This window comes from Saccostrea cucullata, unplaced genomic scaffold (genome assembly GCF_032062105.1).
Source record: "Saccostrea cucullata isolate Sc308-1 unplaced genomic scaffold, CSIRO_AGI_Scuc_v1 ctg160, whole genome shotgun sequence".
Classification (NCBI taxonomy): Eukaryota; Metazoa; Mollusca; class Bivalvia; order Ostreida; family Ostreidae; genus Saccostrea; species Saccostrea cuccullata.
Genome location: NW_026938254.1, coordinates 524,447 through 546,978, shown reverse-complemented (window position 1 = coordinate 546,978; position 22,532 = coordinate 524,447). Strand labels below are relative to the sequence as shown.

Below are 22,532 nucleotides of genomic sequence, written 5' to 3'. Positions count from 1 at the left end.
ACTTGTCAGGTCCCTCCTAATCAACACGTAGTTTTCTCTCATGTCAGTGACAAATTTGGAATCTTTTGAGTGTTTTCAATTTTTATGTTGACTGTCTTTTTTTCTTTCTGTGTTGTAAGCAGATGTTTCAACCAGACAAGACTCTTATTCCACATCATTACATCACCTGACCAGAGTATTCAAAACATTTCTAGTTTGTTTTATCTCAGTAGCATACAAAGGATTGTTTATATTGCTGTACCTGAAAGTGTCCTGAAATCAGAACTGAATTAGTTACAATGTATTTATAGTTATAACATAAAGTTAAAAAATAATTAACATTCAGCAGATGCTGTTGAACTTTAGTGTCATCAGAGAACTGTTTTCTTTCAGTATGAAATATTTACCAGTACTTTGATTTTTCAAAAACCGCTATACTATTTATTGGCATCAGTTGTTAATTTGAATACTGAGTAGAATTATATACCATGAGTACCTGAATGTAAGCTAGCTGAAATCCTCTTACATGGAATGATGAACATGTTTTACGAAGATTTACCCAGACAGTGAGTTGACCTGTAGGAGGGTACACTGATAGCACACGGAGCAGCTTCACATTTCTTTTGGTTACAACTACAAGGATAGTCAGTGATGTCTCGATATAATGTTTTTCTTGGTGTGTACAATGCCACTTACTGTTTTGTTGTTTTTTGGTGTTTTTTTTAAATAAAAAATTGGAATTTTTTACCCCCAGTTCTGTCCAAAGATTTCATGTATTGGGTTATATAGTTTTCCTGGATGGATGCTATCGCATTTAGTCTTTCCCTTTGTCTGTGTACCTAATTTTTCCCTGTTTATTTTTTCCAGCCCAGATCACAATGGAGGATCTCCAGATAAAACGACACAATCTGTCCATCCATTCCTACAAGTCGCCCCATTTCTGTGATTTCTGTGGGGAGATGCTATGGGGCTTGGTCAAACAAGGACTTAAGTGTGAAGGTAGGTAATTCAGTAAGAACCTCTTAAATTGCAGAATACATAGCAAAACACCATATGAACACTTTAAGGTCTTTTTACCCTCACAATTTTAATGGTTCAAAGTTCCAGAACTGTATTTTTGTTTATATTCAATTTAGTGTAAATTTACCAATATTTGCAAAAAATGTATAGGTTGCCATATTATTTTGGAGAAATGAATAAACAGAAATATATGTCAACATTAAAAAAAGTACATTAATTTTTGGTAAATAGTATCATTAAAGTTGTGTAAAAATTGGTCCAAATGCATAATTTCAATGCTTAAATGTTTAAAGTTCTGAAATACTTGCTACTTTTAAGATACTTTTGAATTGTGAATATCAGTGAAACTATATTATGTACGAAGAAAAATATAGAAAAATGCCTCAATAAAGATTCCTGAGGAGTTATTGCCCTTGTCAACATTTTTTAAAGATTATTAAAATAATTGATTAAAAATATTTATTTTTTAAATTCTTTTCTTTAACAAGATAACAAATATTTTTCATTATCCAGATTGCCTACAGTCTCTCAGAAAACGGTAATTAGTATGTTCATGGCGTTTATTGAATAGCATTCTTCCAAAAGATATTGTTCTATTTGATGTGAATTTGAATAAATAACAGTTTTTGCAAAAAGCCTATGACATCACAGGAGGATGAAAATACCTTAAACCATTCAAGTTTTTTTAAGGATCACTATCCCAGGGTCACTAAACTGCATTTAAATTATCAGGTTGTGGATTGAATTTTCACAAGCGCTGTGCCTTCAAGATTCCAAATAACTGCTCATATGACAGACAACGTCGCCCATCAACAAGTAGTATAACATACCCCATGCAAGATCTGAGCATACGAGATAAAAACGATTATGTAGCTCTCCCAGAGAGCCCAAGCCAAGTCACCTTGATCTCAAAGGTAAGAGCTGTCATTTCACAGGATCAGAGAAGCATGCTGTAGACCAGTCTCTACTGGTAGAGTTACTGTTGAATGTTGATCAGATTAAATGAAATAATTCAAAGATTCAGGAAAAAAATTCAATTTGCAGTATAATTTTAATTTTAAAAGCAGCTGTCAAAGTATTCAAACTATTTTCTCTCCTTTTTACCACCAAACAGCTGGGCCTAAGTGGTTTCTGGACCCCCTCCTTATGCATAATTTCCTGTCATTGGCAGCTCGGCCTATTAAAAAAGATATATATGAATATCAATTTTTTACCTTGAAACTGAAATAAAAAAGATTTCTAAGTACAAAAGAGTCCTCTCTAAAAACATTTGTCTACAAGTCCCTTTCATCATAAAGACCTTTTCTTAAGCATCTTAGAGACATAAGTTCAGTCATCTAGTACTTACAGTGTACAGGAAATACATAGAACAACAGAACGCTGCAGTTACTCAGGTGAACTTTAAGGCCCATAGGCTTCTTGTTACATGTATTAATACTGTGGAGGTCATTTTCTGCTGTGTTGTGTAAGCCAGTAATTATAATCTCATGATATGCAAGGAATCGCAGAGAATAGTATCAGCCACAAGTCCTGAGTGTTGCTGTGCATTATACCTTGTTTTGTGAAGTTTGTGCATGTCTAGGCAGACTCTGTTAGAAGAATGGCATCGTGCAGTATATTTGATGCGAGTCTGCGCTCACCGGGCTCCTCGTGTAGATCAGCAATCTCTTGTCCTTGTGTCACTCTTTGTTAACTTAGTAATGCATATCTAGCTTCTTATATTTTGTATGTTAATTTAATTGATAGTTCTGGGCTATTACTATGATTTTGTCACTGAAAAGATGTTCTTTAGTTCCATATAAACTCTGAAGTAAAGCAGAATTTTTCCTGTTTATAAATTCAGCCCTGTATAATATATATTTTGTAAATAGTTGAAAAAAAAATCAAGTGTTGAAATTTGTAACCAATGATATTAGGATGAAAAAGGAAGTTATGAAAAGAAATAGCAAATATGTATTTTGGTCAAGACTGCATTTAAGAGGAACAAATGGTATAACCCTTCTTTTTAACATATTGCTATCTATTTACAGTGTGACTCCAATAAAAACACAAGTGGTGTCAGAGGGGATAGCAATGAAGTACTTGCTTGTTGTCAATTCCGTTTTGTCACCTTGTTGTGTGATGATCGTGTTGTCATTTTGTTTTGCTTGTATCAAATTAATCGAATGCTTGCTTATAAAACTCTGTCTTGTTGTATTGTATTATGATGTCGAATATGAAATTTGTCCTGTCATAGGAAGTAAGTTGCAGGATTGTCGCTTATTTTGCTACGCACAATCAAGCATGAGCTTGTCCGTTCTCTTTGGTTCTTTTTGGCAGAGTCCACATGATCTTGCAGTGTCTTTTATCTTGTTGTCCTGTTGCGTTAATGTGGAACATCAGCTTGCTGTCTCTCATTGTATGGTCTTGTTGACCTGTTGTTTATACAAGAGCACTTCTATTTTGTTCTGTTGCAAAATCAAATGTGAACTTAATTTATTTTGTGCAGAGTTAGACATAGAAATTGTCATATCAATTCTACCAAGTAAACTTAGTTGAGCTTTTTGTGTAAGTTCATATAGAATTGTGAATTGAGAGATGTATATATAATTATCTGAAATGTAACGCCTACTTTAGTGCATTGAAGCATTCCACTTTTGTAAAGAAATGTTTATGTACAACCTACCAATAACTTACGCTTGTATTATATATGTTTAATATATTTCATATATGTTGGATTATATGACAAATATAAATAAGTACCTTTAGAACATATAGGATTATCAAAATTTTAGCCAAACATTCACAATCACAGACTGCGGATATGTAGCACACCAAATTTCTTGTTTTAATACATGTAGCTACGATTTTCACATTGAAAATTTTAAAACCTGATATCAAGAAGGAGTCACTAAACCATTACTTAGGTTGTAGACACTGAATGTGTGCAATGAGATATAAAACACAAGATTTTGAACAGTCAGACAATGCTACAAATCATGGAAGTCAATATTGTATCTGTACTTTTAGAGTTTGGAGCCGTTCATTTGCATTTACGTGTTTTGTACTTAGCGTGCGAGTTATGACCCCTGGGATAGACCGTTCATCATAGGGTTATTGATTTAAACATGCTTATTATTCATATAATTCCCAATGGCTATGCAAGTCACCTAATTCTCAATTCTTTGTACTATTTCTTCACCATCCTTTTGGCTTTCATAGAGTAGGATATAAGTACATTTAATTAAATGAGTATTAAATGGAATTTTTAAAAAATGAAGAAGATTGGCAGTAAGAATTTGTTCAACCTTTCCTCTACAATGCAGTAAAACCATGTTATCCAGGAGCACTGGTGCATACATGTTTAGAGTTTCTGAGTTATTTGGTTTCAATTTTATGATATAGTGTCCAACATATAAATTCATATGCTTATCCTTGCATCTGAATAACTTTTGGAGCTGGTTTTATAGGTAAAAGTTGCTGTTTGAAAAGCTGTGGTTTATGTGCTTTCTTCATTTGTTTACATTCCCAAATGCTTCATTGTCAACTTTAAATGCATGCAACTTCTTATCTTTGTACATGTATTTGTACATATATTCCATTACTCAACATGCTCAAGGTTATATACCTTTTCTGTTGATGGTTACATACTTTTACATTATTAGCAGGGACGTAGTATCAGGGGGGGCCAGGGGGGGCCTGGCCCCCCACTTTTTTCTCCAACATTACTTTTACTATAGTAAATGTTCATTGAAAGAATGGTTGGCCCCCCGACTTTTAACCAAAGTATATTGATATGAAGGAATTGTAGGGAAAAAAATTGGAAGTGAAAGTAACTTGGCTCTGAAAAAGTTGGCCACTACACCCCCCCCCCCCACCACCCCCTCCACCCCCCGAAGAAATAGGATTTTCGAGTTTGGGCAACTTTTAAATTTTTTTTTTTTTTTTTTTTTTTGCTTGTCAACTTTTTCAGGTAATTAAAAAAAATTTCTCTGGTTGGCCCCCCCACTTTCAAAAACGATGCTACATGCCTGATTAGGTACTCAGTTATATATTTATTAATCCTGATGTTTTAGATTAGAATTTATCTTAATTGATATACAAAGTTCAGAACATTACCTTGGCTGCTATTCAAGGTTAAACCTTTATCTCACCAAGAGTTTGGGTTACAATTTCTTCATGGCCAATCTTTACCTTCCTTTCAAGGTCAAATAACTACACCTGATTACGTCCCCATTTCCCCTAGTGTTTGTGGCACATTTTTTTTATTTTGAATGTAATTACATTTTTTGACTGTTTTTAGTGTTACACTTTTACCATAGCTTGTGTTCAGTGGAACACCTTTTTTCTATATTAAAAATGTCATTAAGTTTTTATCATATGATATTTTAGGCTAGTGTTAAGTTATAACATTTGTACCATATCTAGTGCTCAAGTGACTTCTCAATCATGGCCTGTGTTCAGTGTTACACTTTACCATACCCTGTGTTCAATGTTATACTTTTACCACACTTTGTGTTCAGTGTCACACTTTAACCACACCTTGTGTTCAGTGTTACACGTTTACCATACCTTGTGTTCAGTATTACACTTTTACCATACCTTATGTTCAATGTTACACTTTTACCACACCCTGTGTACAATGTTACACTTTTACCACACCCTGTGTACAGTGTTACACTGTAAACATACCTAGTGTTCAGTGTTTTACCATACCTTGGGTTCTTGTGTTCAGTGTAACACTTCTGCCATACCCTTTGTTCAGTGTTACACTTTTACCATACCTTGTGTTCAGTGTTTCACTTACCACACTCTGTGTACAATGTTACACTTTAACCATAACTTTTGTTCAGTGTTACACCTTTACCATACCTTGGGTTCTTGTGTTCACTTTTACCATACCTTGTGTTTATTGTTACACTTTTACCATACCTTTTGTTCAGTGTTACACTTTTACCATACCTTGTGTTCAGTATTACACTTTTACCATACCCTATGTTCAGTGTTACACTTTTACCATACCTTGTGTTCAATTTTACACCTTTACCATACCCTGTGTTCAATGTTACACCTTTACCATACCTTGTGTTCATTGTTACACTTTTAATATACTTTGTGTTCAGTGTTACACTTTTATCATACTGTGTACTCAGTGTTACACTTTTACCATGGTACACCTTTACCATATCTTGTATTCAATATTACACTTTTACATGTTCAGTATTACACTTTTACCATACCTTGTGTTCAGTATTACACTTTTACCATACCTTGTGTTCAGTATACTTTTACCATACCTTGTGTTCAATGTTACACTTTTACCATACCTTGTGTTCAGTGTTACACTTTTACCATACCTTGTGTTCAGTGTTACACTTTTTCCATACCTTGTGTTCAGTGTTACACTTTTACCACACCCTGTGTTCAGTATTACACTTTTAGCATGAGTGTTACACTTTTACCACCTTGTATTCAGTGTTACACTTTTACCATACCTTGTGTTCAATATTACACTTTTAGCATGAGTGTTACACTTTTACCACCTTGTATTCAGTGTTACACTTTTACCATACCTGATGTTCAGTGGAACACTTTTACTGTACCTTGTGTTCAATGGAACACTTTTACCATACCCTGTGTACAGTATTACACTATTACCATACCTCTTGTTCATGATGCACTCTACAATGTGTTTTGTTAAGTTTTATAATTACCAATTAACCATAATTTTTGTTGAAATGTTACAACTTAAGCATGTTTAGTAGAATTTTTGTCATTTGTAGGTATGTAACATACTGGGTATTTTGCTGATTATGAACAATATTCACAGAGATGATTGTGTTCATGGGTTAATCTGTTTATCATTGTGTCATTTAACGTGAGTCCCATATGGTACCTATTGATAAGTTCATGTTGGTGTGTTTAGACCTGTGGATAAATGTTTTTTTCTGTTTTACAGACATCTCTAGCTGTTCCTGGAACCTCCCTTTCTCTTGCGGGAGAACCACGCAGCAACCGGTCCAAGTCCTGGAGTGGACGACCAATCTGGATGGAACGAGAAGTTCAGTCTCGAATCAAAGTACCACATACATTTAATGTACGCAACTACACCCGCCCCACTATGTGCCAGTATTGTAAAAAGCTTCTACGTGGCTTGTTTAGACAAGGAATGCAATGTAAAGGTAAGTCTCTGTTCAGAATACATATGTAGTTGTGTGTATTCCTATTTGGATCAGTCTATAATGAAAATTGACTAGCATTTAGTAAACATATTTTCTCACAGATTGCAAGTTTAATTGTCACAAGAAATGTGCAGAACATGTTCCAAAGGACTGCACTGGAGAACTTCCTAAGATTGGAGGTAAGGAAGGAACAGAATGATCGTTTGATATGTAATATAGAATATGTATCAATAATATCTATGATAGTGTAGATCATAATCATACCAAGAAGCATTAATCTGATTTTCTAATTAATGAAAATTAAACCTTTTTGTCAGTTTTACCGGAGCCTAGTTTTCCATCAGACTCCTACCCCTCAGAGGCAGACACAACATTTACAGAAATGGCAGATGAGACAGACGATGCTTTTAATGATGATCTTGATGACGACGATATAGAACAGAAGCCTCCTCTCAGGTGAGATTTATAAAGACAATGTCAATCAAAACAATCCACTTAATAGTATCCATTCACGTCATTAACCGTCGGGTGGCGCTGCGGTTTTAGAGGTGGTTACGCAAACGTTTGAATTTGTCAAGCGCTTGACTGAGTGTAAACAAATGGTAGCGTGGCGAGACACTGTGGTTTCTCCTGGACGTATACCTCCAAATTAATTAATTTGTAAAGAATGTCAACCCTCTGTGGTGTGCCAGGATGTTGTAGAGGATGCGGACACTCATTATTTTCAGATCCAGACATTTGTTTGAGACGAAAAGTGACGCTAAATCGGTCATGAAGATGATCAGCTGACTTGGTAAACACGATGTCGCTTGTCACCAGAATTTTGGAGTCGGCGATATTAAGGATTAGATTTTTGGTAAAATATTGATTTTGATTAATTTTAACTAGTATTTTACGAAGTATATGTCATTAAATCGTATAGATTTAACTATAAAAATGAGTTACTATATATAGTATAAAACATATTGACTTGGTGACTTTTTAACTTTTTCTTAAATTGAAAAAAGTGAACTCCCTTTTTTATTTTTTTTTTCATCAAAGGACATTTGAACTATTTATATTAATAGTGTCTTAATAGCTTGACACATGGCAATATTATTTAAAATATTATTTCAAAAGTTTGAAATCTAATTAAAATGTCTAAAGCTTTTGTTGCTTTGTGATTTTGTTGTTAAACAGACAGACACAGCACTGGTAAATGTAATAGGATTAATTCTGATTAATTTAATGTACAGTGACAGTTTTCTTTTAAAAATGTACAAATAGAGTGTATGATGTGTTTATGTCCCCATACAATTAACTTGATTTGTTAGCAAATGGAATAAGTACTGCAATTTATAATTTAAGATCAATGTTTAATTTTATTATATATTTTAAATTTCAACACCAGAAATAATGAGATATTTTTCCCCGCTTGATTAGTACTAGTAGGGTCTTTGGTTTTCCCTGGATAAATATTGATTATATAATATTCTACTTTAACTCAATACAATAACAAAACAAAAATAATATTTGCACAGTTCCTTGTTTACAGGAGACAAGAGTAGACTAAAAAAGGATGCAGTAAACTTGACATCCAGTTTTGGACTTTAAAACTCCAGCAATACAAGTCCAACAGCTCCGTGGCTGCAGTCAAGACACAAAGACTGAGCTGTTCCTCAAGAGTTGTGAACTAAAGTGTGCATCATGAAGTTTAGACCAGTATCCCCAGTGATAACTAGCAGTCACTGTGATGTTTCTTTAAGATCAGCCATATTCTTTAACGAAGATATGAAAAATTCAATGCAAGCATTTAAGCTGTTGAAGACTCTGTCCGAATGATTCTTTCTCATATTGGCACATATTGTAGAAGCTATTAGCATGATTAGGCTATTAAGTGAGATGTGCTTAGAAGATGTTCAACCATTACTTTTTAAATTTCAGAACACAAGTATATAGTTTTAAGAATTTTTGACACATTTAATTTTTAGAAAAATTAAAAAAAATCTTTTTGCTTACTTTGAAAAAGAATTAAAAATGATTGTACATGTATTATGAATTCTGTGGAATCTTTTTAATCAAGTTAATTTGTGGGGTTCAATGTTCATGGACAAGAAAAATTGTTCATGGGTATGTAATTTTGTGGATTTTAACTCATTGATAATGTAGATTCAATCAATATGTTAACAAAATCCATGGGCAAGAGAGACTCGTCAAATCCACAAGCATTGATTTCCAAGAATATTGTACTTGCATGCTCAAATTTAACTACGAAAGGAACAAATATGTATAAATATTTAATACAATCTTTTTTGTTTTATTTATTTACAGCCATGAATAAAATAAGCAAAATCGTTAACAGAAAAAAGTTCAAGCTTTGGAAAGATACTGTACATGTACATAAGTTGGTGTTTTCAAAATTCAGCGCAATCAATGGATATGGTTGTTGGCATAATCTTGAATTAATGCTACAAATATTTGTGTCGTATATTCTATTTATAAATGAATTTTAAGTGGTATTTATGAATTAGCACATCCTCGTCTGCTCAAAAGCAGCTAAAATATGAAGCCCGCTATTTTAAGTACACATACAGTAAATTCCTTTCAATGTCAATTTTTGTACAAACAAATATTAAAATGTTACGTCTGTGCATTCTTTCATTTCACAAATTAATTTCTCTTGCCAGGGATTGTTTGAGTACATCAGCTTCTTTTCTCTTTCAGTTTTTGGTGGAATCCCTTCAAATAAGAATGAGTAGCAATTAGTATAGAGTAATTAGCACTGTCATGACTGCACTTGTTTTTTGGTAAATTAAACTGTCTTTAAATATTTTTAATTTTTTGAATAAAATTGATCTACTTTTCAAATTAAAATACAATTCTTAATCAATCCTTAATTGTAAGTTTGTGAAAAGCCTGAAGATGCTGCATACAAGATTATTGTACCGGTATTCTATTAGAGAATTTTCCAAGCATGAGCATACCTAGTCTATGTGTGTACAGGCTGAATGTTGCCCCATATTTCCAGCAGAACATTTTCTCTGTGAATGTATAGGACTGCCAAACATCTCAACACTTTGTCTTAGGTTGTAATACACCTAGTGATAATAAAAGGAAATGCATTTTTTTTAAGAATTAGAATTGGAAGCATTGAAGCATTGCTTAGGCCAAAATAAAATTATAGTTTGTTTGGAATTGCCTCCCGTCTCATTGAAATGCCCCCTCCTGAAAAAATTTTATTGACCAAAAGTAGGAAGATTTTTTTTATATTTAATCAATTTTTTTTTTGCCCATTACATGTATCACATGCACCATACAAAACACTGAAATATAGTGTCTGATCTATGTAAAATTAGGTTTTCAATAAAAAAAAAGTAATTTCCCTCCCTCCCTCCTGTGTCTGAAACCCTTCAGGTGGCAATTCCAAACAAACAATTTTTTAAGGATGGCCTAGCTTAGGTGTAATTTATGAGTACTTTCTATTATTAAAAAAAATACAAATGCAATTACATACCAGTTCATCTTTTTCCCTGACAGCACTGACAATAGGATGGATGCCATTTCATGAATTAGATGGGGAAAAATAGAATTTTTATGTTACATGTACCATCCAGCCATAATAAAGCTCCCTGTAAGCTTTGACTTCTTATTTTACCTGCTGATCTCCTAAATAAAATAAAACGAAAAAAAATATATTCTTAAATAACTAAAAAAAAACCAATTTACTCAGTATAGGCTTTTATTTAGGAACAAATTTACAGTCAGCCTGTAAGTGAGGTCAATCCATAGTCCTGATAATAAATTCTTTTTTTCAGAGGACTGTAAAATTAATTATGTTTTTTGTATTTAGTTGTACAATAACAGCTACTACATGTATATATTCCTTTTATTTATTTTTACATGCAGCAGGTTTTATTTAATTACTGAGTATATCTTTCCGACTTAATGAAATTGTAAATGTAAACTAAGTTGTCGAGGGTCACGTTATAGAAACACAAATACCGGTACTGTACAAAATGGACCTAGCAAATGATAACTTTAAAATATTTGTACTCATTTTTACCTTTATTATAACAAAGGTGTAATACTCTAAGTATACATGTGGCTACTGACTACGAAAAAAATATGTACAGAACAAATAAATTTCACAATTATTCATATGCACTATATAGTATAAGGGCACATATCAAATCTATGTTTGTTTGTTGTCTAATTTCCCTCTTAAGAATTTTTTACTCATACGAAGACACCATCATTTGCTGATGGCAGACTGCAAATATACCTATTCTCGGCACTCTGGGCCATTGAGCAGGGATGGATCTTTTTAGTGCGAACACTTACTGCAAAACAGGACCACGGTTTAGACGGTCTCATCTGTAGGACACGTAATGCAGTGGATTTGAACCTGCGACATTAGGTTCAGCTCTTAGCTTTGGCGACTGTAGACAAGGCAGACACTCTAACCACTGCGAAATGTGGGCGACTTACATCAAAGCGTACCAGTCTCAATTTTTTTTTTAATTTAAAAAAAAACAAACAATATTAGGCTGATTGGAAATCAATTATATTTATCCAATATCAATGAATGGTCATTTAATGTATCTCTATGTAGGATCTGGAGAGTCTTTTGGTGAGGGTTGAAATATGATGTTTGTGATTGTTTCAGTTTTGTTTATTATCATTAATTTTTTAAGTAAACTAAAATAAAATGAATGTTTAGTTTGTATTTGCCTTGCAATGAATATTACGTTGCACTTAATTACCCTGATGATCATTTGGGACGTTGCTCTTTTAACAGTATGTAACCAGTGTAGACCTACAAAAATGGCTACATAACCTAGCTGTGCAATGAAAACAAAAAAAAAACCAAAAAAACAAAAAACAAAATATCGCCATGAGCATTCGTATCATATACTAATTCCATTTGAATCTAGTGTTTGTGTAAGTAGTAAAGATGATAATACATCTGACAACCTACAAAAACGTCGATTGTAAACTCACTGCTTTGTCGTTGTACTATCTTCGTCATATAGGCATGTTACACTCGATAATTCTTAGAAAGTTTCCATAAATGTATATTATTTACAAACAATAATTACCCAAGATTCGGATAAACCTTTCTCCCGGTTGTGACAGCTCGATTAAAGATCGATTCAGCCCCTCCGTTTGGCTCCAAGTTCGAGGACACGTCCATTTGTTTACATTGTTACAAGCGCCGCGGTGATTAAAGCGTTTACGTAACCACCTCTAGTACACCAGCGACACCTGACGTCATAAATATGACGAATGAGTCCTATTTACTTACCATGCATGGAACAGAAATAATGATTCCACAATATTAAGGCCCAATGGTAGAGAGAACATTTTACTCTGTGTATGTTTCTAAAATGAGATATATGAGATGATATTGACAAAAATTTGTGATTACAGCCCAACCCAGAGCAGTAACATTCCATTGATGAGAATTGTGCAATCTATAAAGCACACTAAAAGAACTGGCTCAAAGATCATTAAAGAGGGGTGGCTAGTACACTTCACAAACCTAGACTCACAGGTAAGTAAGATTCCATACACAAACAGAGACTCACAGTAATTAAGACTTAGTGCACAAACCTAGATGCACAATTAAAAATGAGTTTGAAACTATATGGTTACCAGTGTATCACTTATACAATTAAGAAGTAAGGTATCATTTTTTGAGTTTTATTGGGATGTAAAACGGGTTGATCATGTGATCAAATCCCATGAAGCCCGAGGCGCTTTATGGAAGATTTGATCATGTGCCAACTCATTTTACATCCCAATAAAACTCAAAAAATGATACCTTATTACTTATATTTACATTTGTGACTGATTTATTAAAAATAGTTAGGCACTGAAGTTTTTTAAAAATCAATAAGAGATTTACATTTTTTCAAAACTCAACGGTAAAATTTGAATACGTTAAACACGTTGTTTACTTATGACGTCACCATGAAATTACGTAGATCGCTTATGATAAACAATCAATTTATGGTCACATGACGAACATGTTTTACAGAGAAATAAAATTGCCTTGTTCAAATAGTGTTATATAAAGGCAAACATTTGCAAATGTAAATACAGTCAATTCTCGAATTATCGCCATTCGATTCATCGCCATTTTCGCAATACCGCCATGATTTCCAAAGAACGTTTTTCCTGCTGTATAAAATTCTCTTTATAACACCAAATTCGCATACCGCCATCCGCCACCCTGTTTTCACAACAAACGTCCATTTTTAAGTGTCAATTATCTCGATATACCGCCACAGGTGCATGTGGTCAGTGAAGCGCGGCTAATTGGTTGACGGCTATCCCTGTTGTAAATCATGCAAAGGCAGAAAAGGTACATGCGCATGCAATTAAGTAATTAAACAAGAATTAAATAAACAATAATTTTAACATGAACTGTTTTTAATTCTGTTTTCTGTTTAATAAATATCATTTAATCACAGCTTCGCCATGAAAGCAGTCGTTGTTAAAGTACGCCGATAACGATATTAATTTGATGATCTCTGTTTTAAACAATGCAAAGTTTGCTGAAAATATAGTTATACGGTATAAATTGTGAACTTTTCATTAACAATGATGCCATAAACAATAAATTTATTCAAGAATTCATTTTACGTTCTATCGGCAATATATCACGACGACGACCCAGCATGGGTTTTTTTTTCAATACCAGACGTGCAGATTTACACGCATACACATGTACTTATCTTTCATTCATAACTGCACATTTTTTTTTTTTTGCGAAATTGTACATAAAAAAAATAACTTGAAGTATTTTAATCAGAAATATGTTTTTATATACATGTACATGTAATAATAAGAATAGAAAACGCTAAATGGTATTTCTAAGAACGGTAACTCTACTTCTTGTTTTCTAAAAGATGGGAAATTCGATTCATCGCCAAATTCGTTATACCGCCATGATTTCTAAATTACAAAAGGTGGCGGTTTATCGAGAATTAACTGTATATGAAATTAAACAATTAGTTATGAAAGATTTCTTTCTTGATACATTGGAGTGACCACAGAATAACTTGGAATGTGCATGTAATATGTTTCTCTGATTTTTGTAGAGAAAAAGACACTTCTGGAAGTTAGATTCAAAGGCCATCACTATGTTCCAGCATGAGAACTCAAACCGATATTACAAGGTGAGATAGATAACATGTCAATATCACAAATAAATCAGTACAATTAGGTTCATAAAATTCTTATAACATTACAGTGTTTCAAAAGGAATGACAAACCTTTTATACATTTACAGTCAGTCTGATTGGTCTAGGTCATGTCACATGTAGGGAAACAATTTGTGATGTCAACCCTTACATGCCTAGTGACAAATGTGTTGTCTCCCTTTAGTGGAAAATAAAATGTGTTAAAAGAAAAAACTCTAGTTTCATAGATATGTATGCAGGATCTGTAAACAATAAATTCTGACTGTGATGTCAGAGTTGTTTGTCAACATTTTTGAAAGTATGGAATAAGAGTAGTGGATAGAAAACACAAGGTTTACCTAACATTTTATACTCAATTTAGTTCAATTTAAAGTATCTGTATGTTAAAACTAGGTAACAATTATCTTAAATACTATATAATTATATAATTTGAATTAAGTTACTGAAATGGGCATCCAAATGCTACACATGTCACATAGTAAGGCCAAAAAAAATTAATGAATAGTTTCTCAGGCCAAAAAATTCAAAATTCAATGCGGCAGGCAGGCTTTTTTTTTTTTTTTTTTTTTTTTTTTTTTTGAAGAATGTTTGACATTTTTTAAGCTATTTGTTCAATGAAATGATAATATCTACTAATTCTTAATTTTTGTTTTCCGAAATTAGTTAAAATATGTATTTAACTTTAAATAATGTTATTCCAAACATTTATTAAAAAGTTAATTCATAAAATACTGTAAATTTAAAAGAAATGTATTGTTTTTCTAATAAAAACGTCTATCTAAATTGCATTTATGAAAAGGGGAATAACTCTATTTTCTTTTTCAACTTGGAAAAATTGAAAATTGAGTTATTTCCCTTTTCAATATGTCAATAAAATTTATCAATGCGGCCGTTTTTGAACTGATGCGGCTGTGCCTGAGAAACTATTTATTAATTTTTTTTGGCCTAAAGGGGCTGGGTTTCACTGTGTTTTTGTCTTAGGTTTATATAAATAACTTTAAATGAATATTGTTCGAAAAAACAATATGGTTTACCAGTAATAAAACGAGAAATTGATACATTTACTTAAAAGAATAGAGAGGCACAGCAGCTGTTGTTGAAACATGTGGCTGGGTGTATAAAATTCAAAATTCTCAGTGTAGAAGTTATACATATTCTAGAATTAGTGATTTGTTATGTACATTTGAGAAAATTAAGTAGCCAGTTTTGAAGTTAATCAACAGCTTCAGAAGTAAGTGGCTAAGTAAGTATTGAATATGTCTTATAATATTGGGTCACAGAACTGTAAATAAATTCTTTTTTATGATTTAACAATATCCTTTGTAAGTTTGAGAAGATGAAGAAAATGCCTAAGTTTTCAATGTAAATTATTTTTGTGAAAAGAACAACGAAAATTTGGGAAAAGACAATATCATGTATATGTATAAATTGAGAAAATATAATTTATGTAAATAAATATGTATAAACTGAGAAAGAAAAAAAAATGTAAAAGAAATGGGAAAGGAAAGAAAGTTCACAAATAAAATGAACTTTAAGTTTTAAAAAAACCAGACTTTAGGATTTGGAAACAAAATTAGACACTGTAAAATCATTTATTTTTGTAGGGTTAAAATTTCATAGTTTGGTTCATGGGGATTCCAATTCAAGGTTATAGAATTGAATATTGTACTTTAGTGTGGTGTCAACATATTATACATGTTCCATTAAATCTATAAAAAATAAAAACTGAAACATATTAAAGTGATTTCTCAGAAAAACAGGTGTCTGAGATATGTAACTGAATAAGGTTACCGGTCTGAGATAGAATATTCTGTGGAATTTATCCACTCTCTGGATAAAGTTCACAGATGCTGATCAGTTATTGAATTTTTCAATAATATTTTCTAAAAAGTTAATTACATTTATAGACGAACAGCTGGTGTTAACGACCATAGGTCTATAGAGGTGTTAATAGAAATATCCTGTAGACATGTGATCCTGCAGTATAGTCCACTTTACTACAAGATCCACAGAAGAATAGCAGAGAAAGATTGTAATGATGTGTAATAACAAGTTTGATGTTTAATTTCAGGAAATTTTATTGATGGATATCATTTCCATTGAGATGGCTAAAGTGCGACCAATTTCAGAGATCAGTAAGGCACCACATGTGTTTGAGATACGCCTGCAGAATATCACCTACTTTGTGGGAGAGGATCCAACATTTGGTGGCAGGGAAGGAGACTTTGTCGTGTCCACAGAGAGTGGTACTGGACTAGAACAGGCGCGGTACTGGGAACATGCCATTAGACAGGCCCTGATGCCGGTCACCCCCACCACCAGTGTCGTGTCAGAGGGTGAGGGACAAGTCTTATTACAAGCTCAACCAATCAGTGAAAATGTCTTATTACTAGCTCAACCAATCAGTGAAATTGTTAAGTTCTCTGTGAAAACAAAGAATTTTTTTAAGCTGACCTTGGTATTAAAGGTTGATATTTTGAAAAAAAGATTTTTTTTAAGTAAACTTAACAATATTTTCAGTGCCAAAAATATAAATAAATTTTGACAATCTGAAATTTCACATCAACAGATGATTAAACTACTCTTAATCTCAGATTGATTCAACTGCAGACTTTGTCCGATGACCAGAACAAGTAATGCGTGGCTTTTAAAGGCATTTTGGGAACATTAAGAAAGATTCAGTGTATGTTTTGTTGTATTTAGGTCAAACCACGGACAATGGAAATGTCTCAGAAGAGGACGTAGTTCAAAAGGTCAGTTTCTCCCAGGTTTTGTCGATAAAACTTAATACAGTAAACGATTAAATCAAAAGGATTGTGTAGAGAGAGTGTGTGTTTGTGTAAATAAATACATGTACAGTAAAACTCTTCCGTTTATAAATAACTTTCTCACAAGGAAATCTTGCTAATTAACAATCTTACAAATCCCGTTTAAGGTATTTTGCTATGTTCTTTATACAGATAAGAATCTCAGTATTTGAGGTCTTGGTGCCTTCCTTACAACTGAGTAGTTACTGGGGGTGGGGGTGGAGAGAAAGAAATAAGTGGATAGAGAGAAAGGAAAAGTGAGAGGGAGGAGAGAAATATATAAGAACCAATAGAGAGAGAGAAAGAAAAAGATAGGAAAAGATGATTGGATCTTGAAAAATTTGATAACTTGTAACTGTAGCTCATTTTTGACCAGATCCATAAGTCCAGAATTCCGGTAAGTGTCCTAAATAGTCCTGTATATAAGAGTGTGTTTATCACTTAGTGTATAGAATGGATTTCTTTGTCCTTACTAATAAATCCCCCCATGTATAGTAACTTCCTCCTTCAATTAACAGCTTGAAATATCACCTGTTCTCTCTATTGTACTGTACCAAATTAGAGAATAATCTTATATTACTGACAGGTAGGTATAGGCTTGAATATTGAGACAGCCATAGAATATAACACTTAGTTACTTGTATCACACTGTGTGAAAATTGTAATAACGCGTGCAGTAGATATTATAATCATTGTCTCTTGTCCTTTTATTATATTTTTCAATGAGATTATCTGCCTAATTGTAAATTTGAAGTGAAAAATTACAAGTTATGGTGGCATTAAATTGAATGAATGTTTTCCTTGAATTTTAAGATTTTTTTGATATTTCAGGACATTAGTCAGCTTTACCAGATCTACCCCGATGATGTGCTAGGTTCAGGACAGTTTGGAATTGTGTATGGAGGTAGAAATTTAAACTTTTCTCAGTCTTAAACATGATTGTTAGATACTATAGATAGATAATCATGTATGTCACATAATAGCAAAATATTCATACTTTATACCATGCTAGAAGCCTCATACATGTATGTCTTTATCATACTACTCGTGATTGTTTATAGGTGTTGCAGATTACTACTGTCAGTATGGTGGTAATCATGCTGCTGTTTTAATTAAAATTTTTCTCTTGCACACTCTATTTGTCTTGTTATCTTACAGGAAAACATCGAAAAACAAACAGAGAAGTAGCCATAAAAGTTATAGACAAATTACGATTCCCTACCAAACAGGAAGCCCAGCTCAAAAATGAAGTGTCCATTTTGCAGGTAAAAAAACAAGAGTGTTCACAATTATACTTGCTGATAAGCATAGTCTTTGATCCAAAATAATATGTGAGAAACATTTATTACTGCTCTTATTGCTCTATAATTTATAGAGAAAATATTTGTGTTCATGATCAATTCAAAATATTGAATCTAAAATACTCTCTTACTCAAAAACTGGACACTGGCTCCATAGAAATTGTCTAATAAGATAACATTCTTTTGGTAAGCTTTTCTTAAAAACAAGATTACTGAAAGGGACAAAAGATTTTCATCGTAATAGGCTAGATTTTGGAATACACAATGTTCAGATAAGACAAGTTACACTGTATAATGAAGTCGGAACAGTATGACAGTAAATGTTTTCTTTCAGAATCTACACCATCCAGGTGTGGTCAATCTGGAGAAGATGTTTGAGACCCCCGAGAGAATCTTTGTGGTGATGGAGAAGCAGAAGGGAGACATGTTAGAAATGATTCTGTCAAGTCCCAGAGGTCGGCTCAGTGAACGGGTCACAAAGTTCCTCATCTCACAGGTAAAGGGTCACAAAGTTCCTCATCTCGCAGGTAAAAGGTCACCACATTCCTCATCTCACAGGTTAAGGGTCACCACGTTCCTCATCTCACAGGTAAAAGGTCACAAAGTTCCTCATCTCACAGGTAAAGGTCACAGAGTTCCTCATCTCACAGGTAAAGGGTCACAAAGTTCCTCATCTCACAGGTAAAGGGTCACAAAGTTCCTCATCTCACAGGTAAAGGGTCACAAAGTTCCTCATCTCACAGGTAAAGGGTCACAAAGTTCCTCATCTCACAGGTAAAGGGTGTTTCTCATCTTACAGGTAAAGGGTCACAAAGTTTCTCATCGTACAGGTAAAGGGTCACAAAGTTCCTCATCTCACAGGTAAAAGGTCACAAAGTTCCTCATCTCACAGGTAAAAGGTCACAAAGTTCCTCATCTTACAGGTAAAAGGAATTGTTTGAATGGCAAGGGGGATGAAGCTGTATGCTTTTTCATTGAAGGAATAAATTAATTGTTTTGGTTTTTGTTCAAGAAGTTTTGAATAATAAATCTGATTTAAAAATTGACATTTTTTGAATTTCTATTTTCAGATATTAATGGCACTAAAGCATTTACATTCAAAACATATTGTCCATTGTGATTTAAAACCAGAGAACGTCTTATTATCATCAGAGACAGCATTCCCCCAGGTGAGCTACCAGAGATCAGTCCCATAATCAGTCCCAGGAATAGAACCTGGAAAATTGAACTTGTCTATTTTTTGATTATCTCCCTGCTTTTTTTCATGATGCTTCATGTATTTGATTTCAGGTAAAGCTTTGTGATTTTGGATTTGCTCGAATCATTGGTGAGAAGTCTTTCAGGAGATCTGTTGTGGGTACCCCAGCTTATCTAGGTAAAACAGAGGGCCCTGTGTTTGTATATAAATCTATTCAACTCAATTACAATATGTCTGTAGTACATGTACTTGTTCACGGTGACCTAATTTTTAAGCTATTTGAAACCAAATCCATGCTTTCATTGTTCTTTTACTCTTTACATATATATACATGGGAATGAATGGGTGAACATTTTAGAAAAGAACACTACCCTATTACCTTTTGTGAATGGGTTATGTAAATTTTTTGGTATTGATTACATGACTGTTTACTGAAACATGTATATGAATATTGATTTAAATTTCAGCCCCTGAGGTACTGAAGAGTAAAGGATATAACCGGTCTCTGGATATGTGGTCTGTAGGTGTTGTTATATATGTTAGGTAAGTAATATCTTCCTACTTAACTCGGTCAGTTGTGGGTAAGGAAAAATCTTTTTGGAAAGTAAATATTCATCTTTGTAATCAATGAAATAAACAACATACAAGTCTCATTTTTCTCATTAATGTTCCATGCATACCAATACCATTATTACATTCTGGTTTTGCAGATTTTATAAAAAGTCGTGTGTGATTTTGCTTCTAGTTTGCATTAAAACACACCTAGTTTTATTGTGATGAAGATAACTGTTACATCTCAATCATTACAGTTTAAGTGGTACATTCCCATTCAACGAAGACGAAGAGATTAGTGACCAGATTCAGAATGCCTCATTCATGTACCCCGCCACACCGTGGAAGGAAATCTCACAGGAGGGTGAGCTGTTTAAATCAATAATGTAGAATGTACTTTGATCACTTAAAGAATTACAGCATAATATCACAAACTAGAGCCATAAAAACAAGGAAGGCAATTTGACCAAAAAAATGCCAATTGTTCAATCCTACAATGAAATATTGAAAGAGAAGATAATCATTTTCATTTTTATAAGCAATTTTTGAAAAGTTTGAATGATTTAATTACATTGGGTGTTTGGAAGTATGGTGTATTTAGTCAGTTATGCATGAAACAGTTGCCAGATAGATAAACACTGACAAGAAAATGTTTTGACAACTTAAGTATAACATGGATGTAATTTTGTATAGAGTTTGTCATGTTAAATGTGTGTTCTTAATATTTACAGACATGTAGTATACCATTATACACTAATATTCCCGTTACATTCCAGCTCGAGACTGTATCAACATGCTGTTACAGACCAATCATAAAAAGCGTCCCTCTTGTAATCATGTCCTCAGACATCCCTGGTTGATGCAGGTGCTTGATATATCCACATGTGTGCTGAACATGTGTACACCTGCTTTACTTGCACTGAACACACCCCACTGTCACCTCACTGTATACATGTACACAATCACAGCATTGAGGCAGAATTTACAGAGAAATGAGGAATGTTAACGAATGTGATTTTATAAACTGATTTTACCCAGTGAACAAACTCAGATGAAAGCCATCCACTGATGGTTTAGGTTTTCTGAAGTGTTACGCATTATAAAATCAATTCTTAAATTCATCTGTGTGTATTTGATAAAACTTTTGGATCAAACAAAAGTGAATCAGAGTACCCTGGGGGATTATTCAGCCTACTCTGTATTAAATGAATATATAACTTGCTATTATGATAATTGAAAAAGAAGAAAAAGGCAGTTGAATTGAGGAGTCACGTGAGCATTTTGAGTTACTGAATAGAGTGAAGATCAATGTAAGTCATGTACACAGAGAGATCTATAGGGGGCTGTGTTCAGTGACTTGTGTGATCAATACCTCATGTCACATACCTGGTCTTAACACATCTTAATATCATGTTAGAGTGTGTACTGAATCTGTAGATTGTAGATGGTACTCTGAATTTATTGTCTTCATTTGCAGTGGCAAGTTTGGGAGTGTTTGCTTTTCTGTATAAAATAATTTATTAATTTTGCTTAAATAGATAATTGCATTAATCTGGTACTGTAAATGAAACTTTTTATGTCAATCAAGAAAATAAAACTATTTAAACTTGTAGTCCATTCTGTCCATAAATTCTGATTTGTCTCTCAAGTACCGTATATGTAATTAGTGGAAAAAACTATTCCTCTTATTTCAGAGCATAATCTCTTCACAGTTTCACTTTCACAGTTATCCACAAGACCTCAGAGGCCATTGATTTATATATTTTATAGTTTTATAATCCATGTCTGAATGTATCTGTATTAATCCATCCCTAATCATTATTTTGATTTAATAAGAAATTTACCTTAAAGTTTTCAGTAATTTTTTTTCTCTTAAATCAAAGCCTAAAATTTCAAAAATGCATAATTTTTTTTTCGGAGTTTGTCATCACTAGAATGAGAGTATCTTAAATTTTCTAAATCTTTAAGTTGGAGACATGCATTGATTCTTTATGTCAGACATGGAAACAAATAATGCTGCATGAAGTATTGATAAGACTTTAGATCTAGAAAAATAATTTTCAGTTGCTCCTTTCAATCCAGTGGAAACAGAACTAATCTAACTTATACTTGTATAAGGCATGAAATCAAATGAAGTATTTAATTTGGAACAAATTTTGATAATTTCTTGCCTTCTTGCAGCCATCGATTTGATCAGTAACCTACTACAAGTCAAAATGCGAAAAAGGTTCACAGTGGATAAATCTCTCTCACACGTGTGGCTCCAGGTGACTCACTTCTTACCTCCCTTTCTTTGGAATTTCAGAACTTTTTGTTTGAAATTACCC

The 22,532-nt window shown here is 33.2% G+C and overlaps 1 protein-coding gene and 2 long non-coding RNA genes across 4 annotated transcripts in view; 1 reads left to right on the top strand and 2 right to left on the bottom strand.

Moving 5' to 3' along the window:
- Window positions 1-22,532, top strand: part of LOC134249805 (serine/threonine-protein kinase D3-like) — a 49,238-nt gene that overhangs the window by 25,140 nt on the left and 1,566 nt on the right. Inside the window, exons 3-20 of one of the 2 annotated variants that reach the window (XM_062732171.1) lie at window positions 847-978; window positions 1,732-1,913; window positions 6,938-7,160; window positions 7,262-7,339; window positions 7,478-7,616; window positions 12,570-12,693; window positions 14,246-14,323; window positions 16,419-16,683; window positions 17,051-17,100; window positions 17,531-17,551; window positions 17,986-18,058; window positions 18,313-18,419; window positions 18,790-18,951; window positions 19,526-19,624; window positions 19,746-19,830; window positions 20,121-20,196; window positions 20,463-20,569; window positions 22,387-22,472. In XM_062732171.1, coding sequence (XP_062588155.1) covers window positions 847-978; window positions 1,732-1,913; window positions 6,938-7,160; window positions 7,262-7,339; window positions 7,478-7,616; window positions 12,570-12,693; window positions 14,246-14,323; window positions 16,419-16,683; window positions 17,051-17,100; window positions 17,531-17,551; window positions 17,986-18,058; window positions 18,313-18,419; window positions 18,790-18,951; window positions 19,526-19,624; window positions 19,746-19,830; window positions 20,121-20,196; window positions 20,463-20,569; window positions 22,387-22,472 — 2,087 coding nt within the window. The remainder of the gene's footprint in view (window positions 1-846; window positions 979-1,731; window positions 1,914-6,937; window positions 7,161-7,261; window positions 7,340-7,477; window positions 7,617-12,569; window positions 12,694-14,245; window positions 14,324-16,418; window positions 16,684-17,050; window positions 17,101-17,530; window positions 17,552-17,985; window positions 18,059-18,312; window positions 18,420-18,789; window positions 18,952-19,525; window positions 19,625-19,745; window positions 19,831-20,120; window positions 20,197-20,462; window positions 20,570-22,386; window positions 22,473-22,532) is intronic. The other variant, XM_062732172.1, reaches the window with a different exon arrangement.
- Window positions 8,694-8,913, bottom strand: LOC134249813 (uncharacterized). The gene is made up of 2 exons (XR_009988360.1): window positions 8,802-8,913; window positions 8,694-8,747 (listed from the first exon to the last, which is right to left on the bottom strand). It is a non-coding gene; the product is annotated as an uncharacterized LOC134249813 (long non-coding RNA).
- Window positions 9,432-12,359, bottom strand: LOC134249812 (uncharacterized). Its single transcript, XR_009988359.1, has 4 exons — window positions 12,239-12,359; window positions 10,654-10,805; window positions 10,124-10,237; window positions 9,432-9,878 (listed from the first exon to the last, which is right to left on the bottom strand). It is a non-coding gene; the product is annotated as an uncharacterized LOC134249812 (long non-coding RNA).